The 23,042-nt window shown below is 52.1% G+C and overlaps 1 protein-coding gene across 2 annotated transcripts in view; it reads left to right on the forward strand.

Annotated features, from left to right (window-relative positions):
• Nucleotides 1-23,042, forward strand: part of KIRREL3 (kirre like nephrin family adhesion molecule 3) — a 528,183-nt gene that overhangs the window by 474,783 nt on the left and 30,358 nt on the right. For both annotated transcript variants that reach the window (XM_015592001.1, XM_006915190.1), the window contains exons 5-6: nt 9,156-9,313; nt 18,084-18,234. In XM_015592001.1, the coding sequence (XP_015447487.1) occupies nt 9,156-9,313; nt 18,084-18,234 (309 nt within the window). The remainder of the gene's footprint in view (nt 1-9,155; nt 9,314-18,083; nt 18,235-23,042) is intronic.

Here is a 23,042-nt window from a genome sequence, read left to right on the forward strand (position 1 = left end):
TCCCCGTCTTCTCCTCTCACCTTCCACCAACTACCACGTGGAACAAATGCGCATTTTTATAACGCAAAAACCGATGTTCCTAATCTCTCAGTTTAGAAGTTGATCATTGGAATTTCTTAGGTCTATTTTTTAAACCCCTTTAATGATGTGACCCTTTGGCCACACCCCTCAGTTTCTGCACAGATTTTTGAGGCTCCTGGGTACCAGTCGAGAAGGTTTCTCTCTGACCTCCTGTCTCTCCTTAGTGAAAGCACCGAGCTCCTCTAGGAGGTTCATGGCCATGTGGGAAGCCCGTAGCCAAATCAAGCATATCGGTTCTGCTTTCTATTTCTGGGACTAGCCAGACACCTCAAGAACCGCCAGTCTTCTGCTGGGTCAGGATGGCTGCCTTAGAGCCGGGAAAGCCACAGAGGGTTAGGGTTAGGGTTAGGGTTAGGGTTAGGGTTAGGGTTAGGGTTAGGGTTAGGGTTAGGGTTAGGGTTAGGGTCATTCCCCTGCAGCCTGTGACACCAAGGTTCCCAGTGGGCTGCTGGACTCGCAAGGGCCAGATCCAGGTGCCTGGCTCTACCACTTACAACTTGCGTGACTCGCCTCATGAGGATTGGCCAGTCTATACCTTAGTTTCCCTATCTGTAAAATAAGACACTACAAGGGCCCACAGCTTGAGGTCACCGTGAGGTTTAAGTAAATAAATGGTGGGGCAAAATAGGTGAAGGGGATTAAGAGGTACAAACTTGCAGTTATAAAACAAATAAGTCACAGAGAGGTAATGTAAGCACAGGGAATATAGTCAATAATATTGTAATAACTTTGTAGAATGACAGATGGCAACTAGACTTACTGTGGTGATCATTTTGTAATGTATAAAAATATCACATCGCTATGCTATACACCTGAAACTCATATTGTATGTCAATTAGAATTCAATTTAAAAAAAAAGAAAAAAAAAAACAAGTAAATGTCAGCCTATGCCTCCATACTCAGCTTCTCCCCCAGGGCCAGCCACGCTGATCAGGAGAACCCCAAAATCAAGTCAAGGTCAGAACTAGCTGAAGAGTTTTGAAAGGCGCTGCAAAGTGGGTATTTGCCAGTTACTCCCGCAAACACACCTAAGGAGGGTTCTCACGTTGTCCTGTGGCCATCTGTACAGGAGCTGAGCTGGAGAAGGGAGCAGCCCCGCCTCCAACCCCCAGCAGGACATCCACCTCCCAGCTGGCCCAAGGGGGCCACCCACACCCTCTGCTTGTCTCCAAACCACCACCCCCGCCCTGGGACCCCACACTCCACGATCTCCCTTTGACTGCAGCTCTCACAGGTCCCCCTTTCCCAGCTGGTTTCTCCCTCTGCCCACAGAAAGGGAGGCTACCTCAGCCCCCCACATATGCTTTCCACACACTGGTCACACACCGCCCACTAGCACCCAGAGCCAGGAGGCATGTGGACACACATGTGCACACACACAGACGTGCACAGAGGTATACAGAGGCACTCAAAGGCCTACAGAGGCACTCAAAGGCCTACACACATGCGCGCGTGCGCACACACATGGCTCTGTGCGGGGCCCACTGTCCGTCCCCATCTCCCTCTGCTCTGCATACGTCCTGAGATTTGTCTGCTCAGTATTAATGAAACATCTTTCTCCTCACAAACAGCTCCTCACTGATAAGATGGCTCAGACCCTCTCTCAAGGTTTAATGGAAAATAAACAGAATGCTCACCCTTCCTAATTCGAGGGGGGAAAACAAGTGACTTGATTTGACTTTGTCCCTGACAGCATCTGTCTCCCTTGCCCTCACCCCACCACCCCGGCCTCTCTTCCCCAGGAGGCTCCTCCCCGTCCTGCCTCCACTGCCCCCTCATCACTATGGCAGCACTTGGAGGCAAGGTACTGACCATGACGTCTAGGAGGCTGAGGCTGGGCCACAGAACAAGAGACTGAAACAAGCTATATCATGTGCAATCTGTTGCTCATTTGGGCAAGTAATTTAACCAATTTGTGCCTCAGTCTCCCCATCGCTAAAATATGCATAATAACTATATCTACTTTATCTAGGGTTGTCGTGAGGATTTAATGATGATTTTTATCGACTGTAAGTTCTAGAAGTGTTGTTAGCCCTACATCAATGTTAGCTATTATTTATAGTATTGTTGGTGTTTTCTTAGAATTATGTCCAAGATAATATGCTAGGTGGCGGGCGGCGGGGCAGGGGGAATGCAAAGGGGCATCGAGCCTTCTACTCTGGAATCCGGGGAACCTGAAACAGGCACACAGATCCATGCACTCGGACTGTGCCGAGTGTCAGTGGAGAAGGCCCAGCGCCATGCTAGGGGAGCAGGAAAGTTTTGCTTCCAGTTCAATGGATCATGTGAGGTACCAGGCAATAACTATTTATTAAGTGCTCACTACGATCTGGACACCATACTAAGTGCTGGGATAGAAACAAAAACCTGGCAGGGACACGCCCTCCAGAAACTCATGCTAGTGGAGCAGTCAGTGGCAGTGGTACTGAAGCCCACATGAGCTTATTGAGGTGGCACAGGGCTTTAGGGCAGAGCAGAGGCTGGACAAGGGATGGGAGGGCCTGAGATTGAGAGGGGCTTCCTGGAGAAGGTGACAGTCTTAAAGAATGACCAAGAATTAAAAAGGCAAGGGCAGCCTGAGAGCTGACTGAAGAGAGGATGGGGTCCGGCCAGTTAAAATGATGTCTGGACATCCTCAGCAGAAGGAACTCCAAGGGCAGGCTATCCTTGCAGGGAGGTGAAGAGACCAGTCCCACTCGGTCATGGGAGCAAGAGCTGGATAGAGAAGACCTAACTGTAGAGAACCTTGAATATCCTCCATGCTAAGGAGTTGGTTTTTATCCTGGAGCAGCAGGGAGTCAGTAAATCGTGAGCAGCAGAGATTGTGTTTACAGAGTAGTGACCTGGCCATAGTGGAGGTAGAAAGGATCAAAGTGGAACAGAGAGAAAGTCACTGCTGTGGGACCAGTTTCGAGATTACAGGAACCCAGAGATTTGGGCCATCACCAGATGATAGGTTACCACCGAGTATATCAGTTAGGTTTTGCTGCATAATCAACCACCCCAAATGTAATGAGCAAGTGATTCGGCTGAGCTCAGCTGAGATGGCTCATCTCTGCTCCAAGTAGGGTCAACTGGGTTCACATGTGCCTCTGCAGTAAAGCCTCACTCTCATGGACACAGGAGACTGGAGGGAGGAGAAGCCAAGCCAGGAAGGTCGGCATGGACTCACCCCTGGGGATCCTGGTGAGGACAGGGCAAGAGAAAAAGAGAGATCTCTATTTTCCCAAGAAGACAGAGCACCAGATTAGTAAAGGCGGGACCCAAGATTTGAACCCAAGCCGCCTGGCCTTCAAGCTAGCCAAGCAAAGAGAAAGCGACAATGGAGGGAGAGTGATTCATTCCAAGAGGTGATTCTTATTCACATGGAAAATTTGAGTTAAAAGGTGATAAAAAATGAGGCTGGAGAGGTCTGCAGGAGCCAAGAAGTTCAGACTTGATCCAGATGACAATGAGGACCTATGAAAGATTTTAAACGAAGGAATTCTAGATATTCAGCAAATAGGGAGTGAATGAATGATTGAATGGATGGATGAATGACCAGACTTTTGTGACGATCGCTCTGGGGCAGTGTGGAGAAATGGGGAGAGAATGTTAGGTAGGACAATCCTGAGCCAGGAATACTGTCGGGAGTGGAATGGAGAGACACATTTGAGAGATTTCAGAGAATTCAGAGGCTTAACAAGACAGGATGAAAGAGAGTACAATCCAGAAAGAGTTGTAGATTCTGGCCTTCGGTCACTGAATAGTGGTGCTGTTCCCCGCAATAGGAAACATGCATTTTGGGAATTTATCAACATCCAGATGTTAGCTGAATCCACAGGAAAGGAATGTGCTTCTGCATGAACAGTGTGTAGAATGACATGGAAGAGCAGGCTCTGGGGAAGACCAACGGTTGTAGTGGGAAGAAGACAGAAAGTGACAGTCAGAGAGGACAGGAGAAAACCAGAAAAGAATCTTGAGAGCCAACTCAGGATCGGTCTATTCCCCACTTGTTCTTCTTTTCTTCCGAATATTTAACAACACCAAACAATATATTATGTATGAATTCACTTATTGCCTTGTCTCTCCGTTAGGATCTCAACTCTACTAAGGCAGGAGCTTTGTGTCCCCAGTGCTTCCAAAGAGGGTGCTCAATGCAAATTTTCTGAGTGAACGAATGAATTTTCTGAATGAATGATGCTCTGGCTCTGAGAAGCAGATCCTTAAAAGCTGGCAAGTCCCCGGTTCTGTCTTTACATTCTACAGTTCTGCACTTTGGCCATTAGGTGGCGCATCTGGGTGCGTGAAGAACAGAGGCTGGGATTCCAGGTGTCGCAGAACCCAACAACGGGGCAAAAATGAGCGAGGATCTCAAAAGCAAACATCATTTGTCGACTCCCGTAGCAGACATCTCTCAAGCACCAACTGCGAGCTAGGCACACGCCCCTTCTCCTTCTGTAACTCGGTTTGAGGGAAGGAAGTGCGGGGTCTAAATGGCCACAGGCATTCAGGAATAGCCTATCCCAGGATTGTGGTAAGGGTCAGGATGTGGGCAAGAGGGGTGATGGAAAAGGCTTGTGAAGGGGTGTCTGCAGCTTCCAGGGCGGCCTGTCAGCTGCTCTGACGCTAGTGGGACAAATTACAGGATCAACCAAATCTGAGTTTAAATACCAACTCTCCCACTTACGTGCTGTGTTGTCTTAGCCAAATATTTTGACCTCTCTGAGCCTCAGTTTCCTATTCTATAAAATGGAGATCTCCAAAGTTCCTCTTTCGAAGGAAACTGAGAATAAAACAAGGGGGCCCTTGGCACAGTGCCTGTCACATAGCAAGAAAACTAAATATCATTCTAAAAATTAGCCATAACAACTATTTGCACAGCTCTTGGTAAAGCTCTCTCTGCATTCTTCATATCATAAAAGGTAATGCTCCTAATAACACTGCGAGTATCTTTATTACCCCACTTCCAAGATAAGGGGGCCAAGGTTGTCAGCTTATATAACTTGCCCACAATCATATAGCTTATAAAGTAATGGACTCAAGCCAAGTTCTGCTCAACAAAAATCACATGAGCTGTCCCCAGTGTGGCAGGTGCTATGCCAGGTGATGGGGATCGAGGAAGGATAAGATTGCAATCTAGGGGAGACACAAACACGTGCAGATCATTGCCATAAAATAGGTTAGCTATTGTGACAGGGGAGGACCAAAATGCTATGGGGTCACAGACAAAAGTCACTTGGTTTAACCGGGAGACTCCGGAAGGACCTCATGGACTGGGCAACCCTTTAGCTAAATCTTGAAGGCTGGAGAAGAGAGACCTAGGAGAAGAAGGGGAAAGAGAACCCTAGCATTCTAAGTCAAAGAAATGCCCTATGCCAAGGAACCTGTCATAAAACAAGACTGCTAACTGCAAACCCAGTATCCAGTGAGCCATCTAGGCCCTTTCTCTAACCTAACTCAGGAAGTCGGGAGGGAACAGGGCACTAACTGAGGGCTGAAGGGCCCTCCATGTGCTCTCGCTGTCCAATCCTTTCTGCAAAGCACTCATCAGTCTGTAATCATTCCTAGAAGCCCTCAGAGCAGTTCTCCTCAAACACTGACTTCACACAAATTGCCTGAAGTCTTTTCTCAATGCGCAGCCTGATTCAGGAGGCCCTGAGGTGGAGCAACAATGACTGCATTTGTAACCAGTTCCCAGGTGATGTGGTGCTGCAGGTCCCTCGGGGCACATGCTCGAATAGCTGCAGGTCCCTCAGGGCACATGCTCAAATAACAAAGGTCTCCAAGAGGACAGACGGGGTCTGGTTTTCTCAACCATTATATGACCAAACTGTGACATGGAAGAGGCTGAATGAAAGAAATGGAAGGAGGAAGGTCGGGAGGGGAGGCCGGAGGGAGGAAAGAAAGGCTGACTGGGCAGGACAGCAGCTGGGACACTGGGATGAAGGAAGATTCTAAAGGTGTGAGAGGTGCTGCTGAGGAAGAGCCAGAGACCCTGGGTGCCCTCCCTCCACTCCAGTCAGCTCTTGGACGCCCCCGGCACAAACTCAGCCCACTCCCCGCCTCTGCCGGAGTCCCTGTGGCATCTGAGGTGGTGTGGAGGGAGCCCCAATGGCACAGCCTACGGCCTGCTTCCAGAACCTTCCTGGCTTGTTCAGGCGAGGTCGGCCAACCCAGCAAATCAAGACCAACGAGGCCATGCAGTCACTGGGCACAGAGGCAACGAGCAGGTCGAGTGGGATGGAAACCCCCTAACCCCAGCTCCACTCTGCCCTCTGCCCAGCTGATGTTCTGTGATAAGGACAGTCAGATGGTCACATCTAGTATATGCTCTAGTCCAGAAGTCCAAAGCTTTCTGACCATGGGAGGTAGTAGGGTCGTGGCCTCCCACGAATGGCTTCCAGCTGTGGGGACTGGCTCTGCCAGGGATCCACTCAGGTCGCCTTCAGGCCTCAGTCACCCAACAGTTAACACATTTTTTCCTGACTGACAACAAGCACAACACCAAAACAGCCAACTATTTTTATCTGCAGATTAATCACAAAAGGCTAACGCTCCCACTTTCCCTGTGATTAAAAATTAGGAGACCAAACTCTATAGTGGTTCAGGATAATAACCAATCCTGTGAGAGGGGTGCATGAATAATGCATCTCCAGGCTCGGGCTGCTCCAGACTTTCTTCCCTCCCAGGGCCCCAGCTCTGGGACCCAGTCTGAATGGAGAGGTAACAAGTCGCCCCCACCCCTCCCTTCCACGGGAGCTGCAGCTGCCAGAGCGGCTGTTGATTTCTATTCAGCCTGCAGGCCCCCAAACATCCTCCCTCTTCACCCACCCCGCCCCACACACCCCAGCCCCATCCGCACCCCCTCCTACCCCATCTGGTGTGCAGCCAGCCGAAGGCCAATCAATAATGCATAGCTACATGAATAACCGGCATGATAACCACTTATTTGGGAAGATGTAATCAGGACCCATTCTGAGGGTGGATGTTTGTGTGTGTGAGTCTGTGTGTATGTGTGTGTGCGCACACGCCTGAGTATTCACACAGCATAGTCCCACGACCCTCTCTCTTCATCTGCACTCCCTTAATCCAATATTTCAAATACAGCACTAGCAGAGCAGGAGGGAAAGGCTTGGCCCCTCACTGTCTTTGTTTTATGAAAAGTCCTCCTCGCTCTCCACACTGTGATCACAGAAGTTATGCACCTGAGCAAAGGCCCAGAAACACTTGGTTCTCAAACTTGGTCACACACTGCAGTACTCTGGGAGCTGTAGCAATTCCTGATGCTCGAGGTCTACCAGCAGAGAGTGGGTTCAGTTGGTCAGTGCGTGGCCCTGATTTCTGAAACCTCTCCCCAGAAGATTGTGCTGCGCAGCCGGGGTTGAGAACCACGGCCTCAGACCCAGCGAATGTCAGTGCTGGAGGGAGCTGTCCAGACCCCCTGTTGAACTTCCACATTTTATATCTGAGGAAACAAAACCGTGTGAAGGAACTGTCTTCACGGCTTCGCCCTCCGACTCGGGGCACTTTGCACGATACTGAACAGCTGGGCTTATTTATTTTATTCCTGAAGCTTCCAGTTGTTCTTTCCAATGTCTCTGGCCCTCAGCAAGCTCAGCTGGAACGCCTCCATCCCGGACAGGACACCTCGTGGGGAGAAAACTGCCGCCTCAGAAGGAAGGAAGAAGAAGCCCCAGCCCCAGCCCTCCCTGCTGGAAGGGGCCCGCCTACTGCACTGAGATAAAATTCCCTCAGCAGCAACTGTCACACCCACCGCCATTTGTGGAAAGCTCTCATTAGCCTCCCTTTTATCTCAGGCCACACCAGCACCCAGGAGGCCTCTGGCGCTAATGAGTGGGTACGGGGTGGGTGGGGTGGGTGTCCTGCCCACACTCACCATCTGCCTACACCCAGCCCCCATCCCCCATGCTGGGCAGGGTTGGCTGAGGCCAGCCTTCCTCCTTGGACCAGGATCCCTGGTGGAGTCCTGGGGCTGACGATGACATCTTGGAAGCCCTGAGGGTTTGTTTTTCCTCAGGAAATAGAAACTTGGGAGTCGGCACTCACTGGGCCTCCTCAAGGCAGGAAAGGAGAGACAGAGCCGCTAGCTGAAGGTGTGCCCCAGAGCCTCCTGGAGGTGCACCGGGAGAGTACCAGATTAAGGGAGACCCTGCGAAGGGGAGGGAAGGCAGGCAGGTTGTGAGAGCAAGTCCTGGCAGGGACGAGGAGGCTGGGAGGCAGAGCCTGCGAGGTCTGGAGCTGCTGCAACCATCTTCCCGGAGCCCACAAGCACAGAAGCTGGCACGGGGCCTGGGTGGAAGGATGGACTTTCTATGGCAACTGGGCAAAGAACAGGGCAGGAGAGATTCGTTCTGATTCTGCGGTGAGAGAGCCGGAGCCATTCTGGAAGAATAAAAGGCTGTGGAGATACCAGGGTTTGCACAGCCCTCTGAGATGCCGTCTCGGCCTTGAAAGGTTGCCTGTCACCTGTGCCCTGAGAAGAAAGGGACAGCTTGGCGCTTCAAATGTCAAGAGCCTAACTTCCAGCGCACCCGCCCTGCCCCTGCCCCCCCTCCTCTGCCACTCCCTGGAAGCGTGACCTTGAGCAAGTCACTGAACCCTGCCGAGCCTCGTTTTCTGGAAGTGTTTGTGTCATTGGGATAATAATAATAATATTTACCTAGCAAGATTGTCGTTAGGATTAAATCAGACAACAGACGTGACAGTGTTTTGTTTTTAAAAAAAAAAAAAATTTAAGAAGAAAGAAACTACAGATACTACGGAGGGGAGGAGCTGTGCTCCCAGGTCTATGAAAGAGGTTAATGACGCCCGCCCTGTCCCCTCACAGGCTCCTCGTGAGCAGAAGATGGGACGAAGATATGAACATCCTCTGCAAATAAATATGCAATGCGTATGTCCGGGATTATTGCTGTTGTTGCTATTATTGCTATAATACGAGAGGATTATAGGTTTTATTAAAGTATGATCATTATTTTTTGTTATCCGCTCCACAAAACCCACCATCCCAGCCTGCCCGTCGGGCCGGAGGGGCAGGGTGCCCTCAGCCTGACCTCTTTCCCTTCTCCCCACAGTGCCACCCGATGACCCCGTCATCCTGGGGGGGCCCGTAATCAGCCTGCGGGCAGGGGACCCCCTCAACCTCACCTGCCACGCAGACAACGCCAAGCCTGCAGCTTCCATCATCTGGCTGCGGAAGGGAGAGGTCATCAACGGGGCCACCTACTCCAAGGTGAGGCCTGGGGGCAGGAGGGACGGGGATTGCGTGGGGAGGGGTTCGCCTCTCCCTATCTCTCTGCAGCTCTTGCTCTCTCTAAGCGTATGTCTTCCTGTCGCTTTTTGTTTCTTCTCCTTTGCCTCTCTGTCTCTCTTTCTCTCTGTGTCACTTTTTCCCTCCTATGCTATGGCTCTGTTCATTCCACTTTTCCCGTCTCTCGGCTGTTTAGCTCTATCTCTCTTCCTCTCGCTGTCTTCCCTGGAGTAACTGCTTGGCTTGGCAAAGACCTGAAGCATAGGTAATGCAGGACGGACGTGGCCAGGGCCCGGGGTTGACAGAAGAAATACAGGATGGCCAGTTACATTTGAATTTCAGATAAACAACAAATAGCAGTAGAAGTACACGCCAAATATTGCATGACACCATACTTACAGGTCATACCTAAAATAAAAATAAATTATTCAATGTTTATCTGAAATTCAAATTTAATTGAGTGTCCCATATGTCTATTTGCTAAATCTGGCCACCTTTCCAGGGCTGCCAGGTCAGGCTGTTTAGGTGTTTTCCTGTCCCAATTGTCTGGCTCAGGGGCCAGGGAGGACTGAAACCCAGCCCATCATCCCTCACCAAGCCCTGCGTCCTCCTCTACCTGCCCACAAGGGTGCTTTTCTCTAATTCATACAATTTAGGTGCTCCGCAAGTGCCCTGAACAGGCCTCGATGTCAGTCGTGTTGTTTATTTTCTATATTTTATGATGCTTTGACATCTTGAGGCCTTGCAGCATGGAGAAACTTCCCCTTGCGGTTAGCTAAGTCCTAGAGACATGCTGCGAACACAGCTTTGATATGCAAACCAAACAATCCTGGGTCCAATTCCTCATCACCTCCTTTTATCAGGCTCCTGCAGTCCTTCTGCCCCCAGTAACCCCAGGGCCAGGCACTGGCTAACTAAAGGCCACCCCCATAGCCTACAGCCTGATGAAATGAATCAAACTATCCAATCCTAAAACTGTTCGACTGCTTACCCCGCCTTGTCCATTCTTCCCCACAAAACGACGACAGAGGCTCACGTCCATGCTTTCTCCTCTGCTCCCTCTGCCTCCTGATTACCCTTGGTGCTGCCCCGTGTGGCATGCCGAGCCCCTTCTCTTGGATGCCATAACCAACTACCTATTCAATGACAGTTGTCTCCTGATCTGTTGGCCTCACCCTTCCTGAATAAAAACAAAACACCAGGTAGATTTTAAAACAGTGCCCACCAAACTCCACTCAAGGAGACTGTGAATAGAACTGCAGACAGGGTTTCTGTACCACAGACCCTATAAAGATGAGCAGGACCTGGGAGGATGGCTGGTCCAACTCCTGGATCTACAGATGGAAAACCGAGGCCTGACGAGGGAGTGACTGCCCTGCTCAGATGACAAATGGGCGGAAACCACTGTCTCTTTTCCGTGAGCCTCTCTGGCTTCAGACAGATGGGCAGTTGCTCAGAGGTTGTATCACAGCCCAGGGCAAGCCAGCACCCCTGGGCTCTGAAGCTGGAGGTTCAGGCCTCCAGAACCCCACTCTCCACTCCCTGAGGCATCCTTGGCCTCAGAGAATGGAAGTACACCACCTGCTTCCCACTGCTAATCGACACCAGCTCCTCTTCTAAGGCCCTGGAAAGATAAGCAAGGCCTTCACCATCAGCGGAGGATATGAAGCAGGCTGTTCATTCTCTGAGGCTGTGTCTTTCCTGTGCAAAGCTGACCACCTGCCAAGGAGTCAGCCCCAGGGCTGCTGATAGAGGCCTGGCCCCTGCCCCCACCCAGAGCCTGGTGCCAGAACCCAGGACAAATGTCTTCTCTCAGGTGTAAGCCCATGCAGGGGGAAGCTGCCTACTGAGAGATAAGTTCCCACACTCAAGTCCTGGGCGGGAGCCCCACCGTTGTGCTATGAAATACAAAACTATGGGACAGGGAGTGTGTCCTCCAGACAAGGGTGAAAAGGAAGCAAAGGGGTGTTCCTTCCACTCTGGGCGTCTCTCCAGTCTCTCCCTGAAGTTGGGTCTGCCAAGGTTTATGTCCCACAGAGGACACAGCCCCATCTGGTGACAAGAAAGGTCAGAGTCACCTTGCTGAACCTGTCTGGGGGCCACCTTGACCCTTTGCCTGGCACCGTGCTGCTACCAACCACAACAGGAAGGTCACACTCCACCCTCTGCCCACTCAACTCTGTAGTCCCTGCTCTGAATAACCCCAGGAAAGTCATTCTCTGGGCCTCAGTTTCCTTGTCTATAAAACAGAGGGGTTGGATCAGACACTCTGTATTAATTAGTAGGCTAGGACTGCCGAAACAAAATACCACAGACTGGTGGATTGCACAACAGACATTTATTTTCTCACAGTCCCGGAGGCTGAAACTCCAAGGTCAAGGTGCCGACAGGGTTGGTTTCTGGTGAAACTCCTTTTTCTGGTTTCTGCTTTCAAGATAGTACCTTCTCGCTGTGTCCTCACATGGCTTTTTCCCTATGTCCACCAGAGATCTCTGTCTCTTCCTATTCTTATAAGGGCACCAATCCTATCGGAATAGGACCACGCTCTTATGACCTCATTTAACCTCATCTACCTCCCGAAAGGTCCCATCTCTCCATATACTCACAGTGGGGAATCAGGGCTTCACCGTATGAAATCCGGGGGGACACAATTCAGTCCATAACAGGTACCTGCCAGCTCTGACAAGCTATGTGCCTATGACAAGCTATGAGACTATGGAGCACATGGAGAAAAATGGATGGTCCAGAACAGCTTTCAGGGCCCAGTCCTCTGCAGTGACACTCACATGGGCACTTCTGATGCCCTGAAGGCAAAGCAGTCCGGACAGGCCATGCATGAGATGCGGCTGGAGCATGAGCAGCTGACACAGAGACAGAGACAGAGGCTGAAAAAACAGACAAGCGCATACATAGTCAGGGGGTCCCAGGTCCTTGGAAAAGACCCTGAAAGGCAACCCTTACAGCCCCGGGTCTGAAGTCCCCAGCATTGTCACATGGTGGTGGTTAAGGCTGTGGACCTGGGAGCTGGGCAGCCTTAATTTGAATGCAGGCTTTGCACCTTCTAGCTCTGTGACGGGGCAGGGGGGGCAAGCTACCTAATCTTGCTGTGCCTTAGTGTCGCCACCTATTCAAGGGGAGGAACAACAGCACCTGCCTCAAAGGATGATTGTGAGGCTTGAATGAGAAAAGTGCCTGGCAGAGTGAGTTCACAATAAACATAGCTGTTAGGGTCACTGCCTGTCCCTCCCTTGATCTTCACAGGCTCCAAGGGTCCCCTTGCTACCCACATTTCCCATATGAGAATGTCAGTGTCATATAGAGCAGGTCCTATGGTCCTAAGGCCTGGGTTCAACTTGAGATCCACCACTTAATTAATATGGTAATTAAGCTCTCTGCCTCAGTTGCCCCAGCTGCAAAATGGGGTAATGATAACCAGACACCTGTTAAGACTGCTATGATACGCAAAGGGAATTATGCACTGAAAACACTCTATCAAGAGCCTGGCACAGAGTCGGGGCTTCCCATGCGTTAGCTAGTATTATTGGGTCCCGCCTCCCAGGGCCCAGTCTCACTCACCTCAGTTCTCCCTCCTCAGAAGTCACATAACTCTGGTTCCGTAGAACATTATTTCTACTATTTCACTATGTGGCCAGCAGGGGACAGATGAGCTGGTAGGATCAAGGATGGCACCACAGAGGATTGCCAGGCCCCTTGCCCTGGGAGGAGAATCACCCAGCACAGGCTGGTAGTGCCTCACCTTAAATACACTGTCACCAGAGCCCTCATGGCCTAGGTGCTTGGGTGAGCACCTAGAGATCCCAGTGGGTGTCTGGCTGCAAAAGCATAGGAGCTGGTGGCAAGGCCTCTCTCCAAGTCCTCTTGGACACCCAGCCACGAGCCATCTTCTCTGGGCCTGTCACCAGAATGGAGGCCACATGGCATTCATCCAGAAAGCCAGCAAATACACGAACCAGGAGAGACAGGACAGGCTGGAGAATAGGAGGAAAGACAGTACAGGCTGGGCCCAAAGAGATGTCTTCCCAGGGAGCCAGCATCCTGCTCCACCAGCTACTTCTTAGCAGCTGCCAGCTAGGGAGATGAGTCCTTGACCCTGGCACCGAGACAGGTGGACGGGGTGCTGGATCTTAGGACACCCAGTTGTGTATATATCTACCTACCCTGAATCCCCATTTCCTCCAGCCCTACCTCTCTACTTCCTCCAGCTGCAGGTTGCTGCCTGCCCAAGGGTCTGCCCACCCAACAACCGCCAGGACGGTGGGCCTCACTGGGCCCATGCTAGGAGGAGCTCTGGAACAACACCCCTCAGAGCCCTCACTGGGACCCAGCTCCTTCCATGAGCCCCTCTCCACTGTGCACTCCCTCCTCGCCAGTCACCCCACCACCCCCATCCATTCTGCCCATCTTAGGGACCTAGAGTCTCTACCCAGTGCAGAGGCTGCTGCCACTTCTCCAAGCCTTCTTTGTGTAGGGTATCACTCCTGGCCCCAGAGCACAAGAGAGGGGGTCCCTGAGGTTGCAGGGTCTGCTCAAACGGCACTGTGCATGTCTCCACCTTCCTTCATGTCTCTATCCAAGAGACGTGACAACAGGCGCTAGTGGATTCCCCAGCCAGCTATTAAAAGGGGAAGCAGAGAGATGATTAAAAAAAATTTTAAAAAAAAGACAGCAGGTGGGGGAGGTGAGCGAGGAGGGTAGAAGAGAGAAGAGGCCCTGTTGCCAGGCAATCAGGTCTCACTCAAAGCCTTTCCAGGCTGTTTGCATATCAATGAACATCCCCTATTTAGCACTGGGGTTGGGGCCCCAACCACTGCATTCCCTCCAAACCCCCTTCCTCCCTTGCCAGGAGTTTCCATGCAGGTATCACCAGGCTTCCTATCTCTCTGGCTCAGCCTTGCTCTACACTGCCCAGCTGAGCCCCAGGGGGCTTTGGAAAGAGCAGTGCAGCCACTGCTGCCTGCACTGGACAACCAAACACAGGGTGCATTCTCTCTCTGGCCAGGCCAGCCTCCAGGGCCACTGCCAATTGAATGCCAAGTGCCTGTTCCTTGGGATGGGGCAGGGGGTCACAGACAGAAAGCAGCACCAGGGCAGGCCGGATTTAGAGATGAGTCCCAGGTCTCACACAGCCCCTGGAAGTGTCAGAAAAGCACCTTGGAAGAAGGCAGTAGACAGAGGTCCATGGACACACACGCACGGTCAGAGGGTGGAAGCCCAACCATGAAGGCTACTGCTCTGGCACGCTCACTCCTGTGAACGTGGACTATATACGCCCCGCCCTGCTTCATATCTGCACACACGGATAGGCTGGGTCTTAGTGGACCCATAGGAGCTGCCATCAGGGTCACATGGGGCAGCCTGGGCTGGCATCTGGCAGCACACTGGTGCCACCAAGATGGAGGAGGGCTACCCTAGGCCTTGGAGGTGGTGGCCCTAGGAAAAAAAAAAAAACTCACCATGAATAATCCACTAAGTGAGCTGATTTGCATACTAATGAAGGTTTCTGAGACAGGAGGTGGGGAACTGGGGCCCATGGAGCATCCCCAGGGCCAAGTTCAGTGAAGCGAACAGGGGAGAAGGAGACAGGAGGAAAAGGGAAGTGGAGGGTGTGACAAGAATCAGCAAAAGACAGAATGTTTGACCTGGCCCATACTTTCGAGGCCAGGCGGTCCAAAGGCTTCATTTGCCTGAGAGAAAGGGGAGATTTGTAAGAGAAGAATGAACGAAAAGGAAAGAGAAAGGAAAAAGGAAAAGTGAGATTAGGAAGGAATGAGAAAAGAAAAACTAGGCTGAGAGAAGATGAAGCCCAAACGCTGGCTGGGGCAGACAGGCCACCCCGCTGCCTTCTGGGGGGCGGGGGGAGTCAGCCCGCCTCACTGGCCCAGCTCAGACTCCCTCCCCCAGGACACCCCGTGGCCCAGGCCTGCAGACCCCCAGGGACCCCAAGACCGGGTGAGCCTCCTGTGGGAGCCTGCCTTCCACTTGCTCTTCTCTTGTTTAATGAACACATCTCCCTTTTCTCTAATTAGGTGGAACAAACAACTTGAACCAGAATTTTTATTTCCCAGAAAAAGCACACGCCCGGACACAGTAAATATGTCATTAATCATCATTCTGAGGCAGAGGAGCACCTTGGGTTCGGGGAGGAGGGAGGCAGTCCGGGGGCCTAATTAGGATCCCAAGCCGCCTGGCTCCTCTCCCAGCCGCACTCGGCCAGCCCTCCACCGCCAACAGCTGATCCGCGGAGGGGCTGCAGGCAGAGTCAATCTCATATAAATGCCCCCTGTTAGCACAACGGCAAAGTAAAGAGGGGGCGAGTGGAAGAGGATGGACCTCCCTCCCCACCTCCCCCGCTGCACCTTACTCAGGTCTTATTTTCATCCAGGAAATTGTTCTTATTATCTCTTGGCTATTTATAGACACAGGACGTCTGCCGCAGAGCCGAGAGCCAGCGTGCTGCTGTGGTGCGGCTGCAGCGCCCTCCGCTGGGGCTTGGCTGGGAGCTAAACCACACCCCCACCCCGGTGCGGGTTCCTGCGCAGGCCTCTAGTCAGCGCCCTGGCCCTGAGGCTGATCGCCATCGACTGCCTGGGCTGCCCCATGGCTGGATGGGACGGACCACATCCCTCCTCCCCAGCTCCTCTCAGAGGACCCCTCTGCCCAGGCTGAGGCCGCCACCCCATGTCCCAGGGAAGCATGCACAATGAGGCCTCAAGCCACTGGCACCTGCCTAGGCCCGGGCAGTTTTCAGATATCCAGGAGAAACAGCTCAGATGACCGCTCCCTGGGTCTCTCTGGCATCTCAGACTCTGGCTTTGTCTATGCAGGATGCGCTCATCTAGACAGAGGCTCCGGTCATGTTCTAGTGCTGGAGGCCACAGGCTTTGCCCCAGCTGAGGAGAACCGCACTGACCCGTGGACCCGGAGAGCGGTCCCAGGCGATGCCACTAACTAGCCGAGTGACCTCGGAGGCTACAAAATGGCTCTAACCCTTCCCACCTTTAAGTGGAAGATCACACTAACCACCTTCCAGCTCTCAGGGAGCTGTGGTAGGAGGGTCATGACTCAGGGGTTACCATTCTCAAGTACAAATCCCAGCCCTGCCCAGCAAGTTCCTGACTCACTCTGAACTTAGTTTTCTCTTCTGCTAAATAGAGATAATGCGCCCTTCCTTCCAGGGTCTGGTGAGATTAGAGACAATGCAATTGGTATTTTAAGGAAGGTTTTGAGGAAGTAAAGTCTGTTGATCTATTCCCTGGTTCTAATCACAGCAAAATAAGACCGTGCCAGGCACCCCTTCTCTGTAGAAAGTTAAGTTCCTTCCGGGGTCAGAGGTCTCTGAGAACTGAACGGTCCTGCCCTGAGAGTGGCTCTCCTGCCCGACTTCCAGTCACGCACCCACCTTAGTGGGTCACCAGTGAGCTCAGCATGCAGGGCGTCAAACTGATGGGAAAGGAACTGAAAAGGGGTACAAGGGAAGGATGGGGGTGCAGCAATGAAGGGGAAGCTAGCTATAAAATGGCCTCGTGGTCCTGTGGAAACAGAGAAGACAGGACTTCAAAAGCCTTAGGATATGTATGAGTCTCCTAGAGCTGCCCTAACAGCCACAGCTGGTGCTTAAAAGAACTGAAATTTAAAAAGAAAAAAAAAAAAACCCTGAAATTTATTGTCTTGCAGTTGTGGAGGCCAGAATTCCACGTGGAGGTGCTAAGAGGGCCATGCTCCCCTGAAAAGGCTCCAGGGAGAACGCTCCTTTCCCTCTCCCAGCTCCTGGCAGCTGCAGGCTTTCCTCGGCTTGTGGCACTGTCACTCCAATCTCCGCCTCCTCCTTCTTATGGTCTCTTCCCTGTGTTTCTGTGTGTCTCTCTCCTAAGGACACCAGTCATTGGATTTAGGGCCCACTCTAAATCCAGAATTCTCTCCTCTCAAGATACTCCACTGATTACTCATTACTTAGCTCATCTGTGAAGACCCTATTTCAAAATAAGGTCACATTCTGAGGTTCCAGGTGGACATGGATTTTGGGAGACACTATTCAACCCACTACACAACCCTCTTACTTATTGTACCTCCAACCTGAAGTGTAAGTTTGGTCAAGCTCCGTGGCCTCTCTCGGCCTCGCCTGTTTTCTCACCGGTCACATGGAAGATAAGGGCATCTGTCCTGCCTATAACTTGGTCAGGGTGCTAACGAAGTCAGGAAGTGAAATGAGTTTAAAAATTGAAAGGGTTTATATAGATAAAGTAATAAAATGGTTAATGGGCATTGATCGTGCCCACACCCCTGCCCCAGCCCTGCCCTTATTCCCATGCCCCAAACTGCACCCCCTTCTGCAGACTACATCACTGGCTCTGGGGCCACAACACTGCCTGTGGCACACATCTCAGGGTTTCCTGCAGACCCAGAGGCTCCCTAGACACCAAAGGCAGATAAATGGGGATTTCTACATAGGACTCACAGCCTGGTTTCCATTGGACCCAGCCTGGTTTCCTTTACAATTTAAGGTCTGCGACTCTTGGCTGAATTTGATGCATGATGGGAAGCTTTCTAGTTCTTCTTTCCTTCTGCAGCCCAGCACTCAGTCAGGCTGGGGAGCCGAGGGTAACCCCAGCTCTGTTCAGAGATGGGAGCCCTAGGGTCCTGAGCTGCCCTGCATCCATGCAGAGGGCTCTTTCCACCTGTAGCCACCACCCCAGGCAAATGACATGGGGCCTTCTCTCCCTATCCCTCCCAGACGCTGCTTCGTGATGGCAAGCGTGAGAGCATCGTGAGTACCCTCTTCATCTCCCCCGGAGACGTGGAGAATGGGCAGAGTATCGTGTGCCGAGCCACCAACAAAGCCATCCCTGGAGGGAAGGAGACCTCGGTCACCATCGACATCCAGCGTGAGTACTGACCAGGCCTGGGCCAGGGAGGGAAACACCTGCACCCCTGCCTGGACCACAGTCTGGGGAAGGGATAGGGCCCGGACACTCAACTCACCAGAGTCCCACCCCAGCTCCTTCAGGACATCTGAAGGCAGGAACTGAGACAGCTTCATGGACTGGCCAGTTTGTATTTGTGGACTCCCAAAGGACCAGCTCGTCCTTATTGCCACGTGAAGTACAAACATCTCAAGTGAGGGTCCTTGGCAAATGGCACGCTTTAAGCCACATTTCCACACCTGTATAAGGTAGAAGTTGCACATCAATAATTGTCCTGGTCAGCCCCCGGCCCCGCTGGTCTCACCAGGTGGCCCCACACCATCCCTTGGAGAGGAAGCCAGAGCAGAGATGCTGGGAGCTGAAGAGGCTTGGGGTTCCAGACTTGGTGAGTAGCACCATGCCCTCTAGAGCCATGGTCCCCAACCTTTTTGGCATCAGGGACTGGTGCTCCTATGAAAATCTGATGCCTGATGATCTGAGGTGGAGCCGAGGCGATGATGCTAGCGCTGGGGAGCGGCTGCAAATACAGATGAAGCTTCGCTAGCTTGCTGCTCACCTCCTGCTATGCAGCCTGGTACCTAACAGGCCACAGACCAGTACCAGTCCATGGCCCAGGGGTTGGAGACCTCTGCTCTTAGAGGGTCCATAGGAGGCCTCTCAAGGAGAAAAGAGGAAGAAGTCAGTCAGCCCGTACTTTGCATCTATTATCTCATTTAATCTGCACAACAACCATTTCGAGTAGTTACGAAGGTGGCCCCTATCGGGGAAACCAAGGCCCCCAAGGCTGATTAGCTTGCCCAAGGCCACGTAGGTTTCAAACATAGGCAGCCTAGCTTTGCAGAGCCCACACGGGTAGCCCCTTTTCTGCGCTTACACACGGTGAGCCCTCAGCAAGCGTCAAGTATGAAGAACAACAATGTTTTGAAGCTCCACCAGCACCATGTTCCAAAAGTCACCGAAAGGAGACTCCTAAAGCACCTGGCAGTCCCAGAAAGCACAGACGGGCCCCGCAAGGTGCTCTAGCGGTATTACTCTCAGCACTTGACCAGTTTAGGTTTGAACTTTCGGCACTCGAAAATCAACTTTTCTTCTTTTAAACCCCCTTCTCTGCCAGGGAGCATGATGCCACCAAGCGCTGGTGGCTGCTTTGGTCGTAGGCTCTGAATGACAAAACTGGAGCTCAGGCTGATGTGCATTTCCTCCTTATCATTTTATTTATTTTAAATCATATTCATTAAGAAATACTTCCCAACAGCCCTGGCTCATCTAAGGCTTCTGGATTCTGCCAGAGACCTGTGTCCTCGGGTTCATCGAGCCCATCTTGGGAGCCTAAGAGCGGACATTCCCACTCAGTGTCTGAAGTCCTGGCAGACACCATTGACATTCCAGAGAGCAGAAGAAATGGTTGTAACCTCAGATGGGCTCACCGTAGATACCAGACACAGCAGCTGAGTTCTTAGAGAAGCTTTGTCGTCGCTGTCTTCACCAGCTATTAGCCCCCCTCTCCCCGATCCACACCAGCGGAGGGTGCTTCTTGCATTCCTCACTCAGTGAGAGCCGAGAACAGCAGGCCTCTTGCCAGGCCTAGGACCAGGGTGATGGGAGGGAGGTGCTCACTCCAAGGCTCATGTAAATTCAGAGTCCCCTTGAGAGGGACACCTCCCTCCCCCTCCCCCAGCTCTAGTCTAGGCCCTGCTTCTCACACCCACCACCTCTTTCATGCAGCAGCTGTGGCATAGGGCAGTAGGCTTAGCTACAGAGAGGAAGCAGGGTACTGTGGGCATCAAGTAGTCCAGTGCCTACCAGAAAGGCTCATGAGCTGTGAAGGTCTGAGCATTTGCTTCAGACTGGGAACTCCAGCTCCTTGTCCAATTGGACTGAATGATGCCCAAGGTCCCTTCCTGCCCTAAGATTGACCAGGAATCAGAGCTCTCTCCAGGCACAAGCCAAATCTGGGAGGAATGAGGATGGAAGGCACAAGACATCCAAGCCTCCTACTGCTCAGCCGCCAGCTATGGCCACTGAGCAGCCCCTCCCTCCTTCCCCCACCAGCCCCTAACTTGGTCAGGAGGCTTGTGCCAGCTACAAGCACAAAAGAAATCACCTGGTTGTCACCCACAGCAGAGACCTGGGCCCTGGCTGGAGAGCCCCAGAAGCAGTGCTTCTGCTCAGGGCCGTTATCTGCCACACCAGAAGAACCTCTCCTGACGACAAGAAAGTCATCATCATGCAGCAGCCCACCAACTATTAAAAGACGTTACTCTAAATGCACGCTAATGAGATGATCAATTTACCAGGGCACAGATGACAGTGTGCATCGGAGGAGGACACCAGCTTTGTCAGCTCTCTGAATCCTTTCTGGCTTTCTTTCCAAGGCCGTCTCTGCCACATAAGAAGGGAAGTGTCGGGAATGAGGTCAGAGTGAGACCGAGGACCCAGGTGCCTGGTTTCCTAGAGCCGCCCTATGCGAGGCAGTGCAGGGTCACGGTTAAGGCCACAGCATTCTTCCTGGTTTGAATTCCGACTCTGCTGCAGTTAACCTGGTTATTTAACTTCTTTGTGCCTCAGTTTCCTCATCTGTACATGGAGGCAACAATGCTATCTCATAGGGTTGCTGCGAGGATTAAATTAAATCATTCGCGTGACATCCCCGGCACAGCGCCTGGCACATGGGGAGCACTCTGCACCTGTTAGCTGTTGTTACCATGCACAGTCATGGGTGTGTAGCTGCCCCTCCCAAGTGCCCCCCACAGCCCCAACAGGGTCAGGTCTCCATCCATTTGTCCCCTCCCAAAGGTATTTGCACGTGCATGTGCGTGTGCATGTGCGTGCCAAGCAAAAGCACAGGCTCTCTCCACCCACTCCCTTCCCCTCCTTCCTCCTCCATTTATTCATTTGCTTCATTCAGTAAGTATCCAACTGTTTACTGTGGACACCATGGGCTGGATCAGAGCTGCCTTTGCAAACCTGCTCATTTTCTCAGTCAACCAGGAAGCATCACACTCAGCAAAAGCACATTTGTTGTTTGTTTCCCTTGGTCTTTAAATGTTACCCAACGGAAGACAAAACCCCCAGATTGAGTAATGGGAGAGAAAGCTTAACACCCCCAAATTCTTGCTACATCTGGACTCTGCATCCAGCTGCCAAGTTGCAAATGGATGTGCTATAAAATCACTGAGTCATGGAATTTCTCTTTTCCCACCCCCTCCTCCACGTAATACTTTCCCTGACCACACACACACACGCACACACACACACACACGCACACGCACACGCGCACGCGCGCGCACACACGCACAGGTTGCTGATGGAAACACTGGCAGACTCTCGGCTGTAACATCTGTTCGATGTGATCTTGGTTCCACCAGCTACATCAAAGCTGCCCTCTGCGAGCTATGCAGCCGACATCACGAGTGGGATTAAAATCATGTTTAATAGTTGGATATGACATAAACTATTTATGCCTCTGGAGCCTGGTAGACTCCTGAAAATTCACATCCTGCACATCCAGAGGAGAGGGGTAGAGAAAGGGACATGGACACCTGTGGGCCAGGGGTGGAGGTTTAGGTAAAAGTGGAGAGTGTGCATGCTTCCTTGGGGCCCATTCTCCTGCGGTCCTGCAGGAAAAGCTGGGTACTGAGACTATTCGCAAAGAGGTGGGGGAGCTGCAGGAGCTACTTCCACACGATAAACTGAGAATGAGGGATGTGATGGAGGAGGGGCTCAGGCAGCAGGAAGGTTTCCCAATAGATATGTGTTCCATCCACCTGCTCCCCAAGACCTCGTCGTTTGACAAAGGACACTCAGGTGAGGATGGGCCTCCTGGAATTGCCCCCCTAGTTCTGTGTTGGGTTTCTAGATTCTATCAAGCTGGCAAAATTACCTCCTTAAACAGGAGTCGGATGGAGGAGCTCCACTCCAACTCCCAGTATTGATTTCATAATGTGAGGACAGTGAGCCAACTACACATTTGGATCCAGATGGCACGTACCAGACGCCTATGCCTCAGGACGTGCTTCTCCAACCTTCAGTGAGATGCAAGCTCCTCCTTGGGTCTCCATGTCTCTGCAGGTGGCACCATCAGAGCCCCAGGGTTCCACTGATGCCCAGCTTAGCTGGCCAGCCTGATTAGTCTGGCCCTGGAAGCTGGTGGTCTTTGGCTAGGAGTGGCTGCAAGCTTCTGGGGGTCGCAGCTCTCCTGGAAGGTAGGAAGAGAGTCCTCATGGCTAGTCCTTGCCATACACATTTTTGTGATCTCTTGAACTATGTTTTAAAAACTAAGATTGAGATCACCAAAACATCTGTCACTTCCCTGGCAATTTACCAGGAAAGCACAAGCAGGCTGATTGCTCCAGGAACAGATGCTCCTGGAACTATGGTCCCCATCAGGAACTGGGGGATAATGTGGGAGCACAGGCCCCCAGCACAGTCAGCCACTGGCTTCAGGAGCCCTTGTCTTAACAAGCTGTCTGCGGAAACCAGCACAGCCCCTGTGGGCCATCTCCCAGGCCCCAGTCCCAGCACTGGGCAGGGAGATCTGGCCCAGCTTGAGCACCAGCAGGGCAGAGGGACCAAGTGGTCAAATGACCCCAACTCTGTGGTAGGCTAGGCTCAGTCTGCTCCTGGAGGCCTCCGCATATGACTCTCAGAGGGGCTCAGGACCCTTCCTGTCATTTCAAGCAGGAGCGGGGCCAGGCAGTCTGGAGTCCTGCTCCACTCCTGGGCCCTTTCCTGTGCACCCAGAGGGGGCAGCACTTTTTCTCAGTGGT

Source organism: Pteropus alecto, unplaced genomic scaffold (assembly GCF_000325575.1).
Source record: "Pteropus alecto unplaced genomic scaffold, ASM32557v1 scaffold135, whole genome shotgun sequence".
NCBI lineage: Eukaryota > Metazoa > Chordata > Mammalia > Chiroptera > Pteropodidae > Pteropus > Pteropus alecto.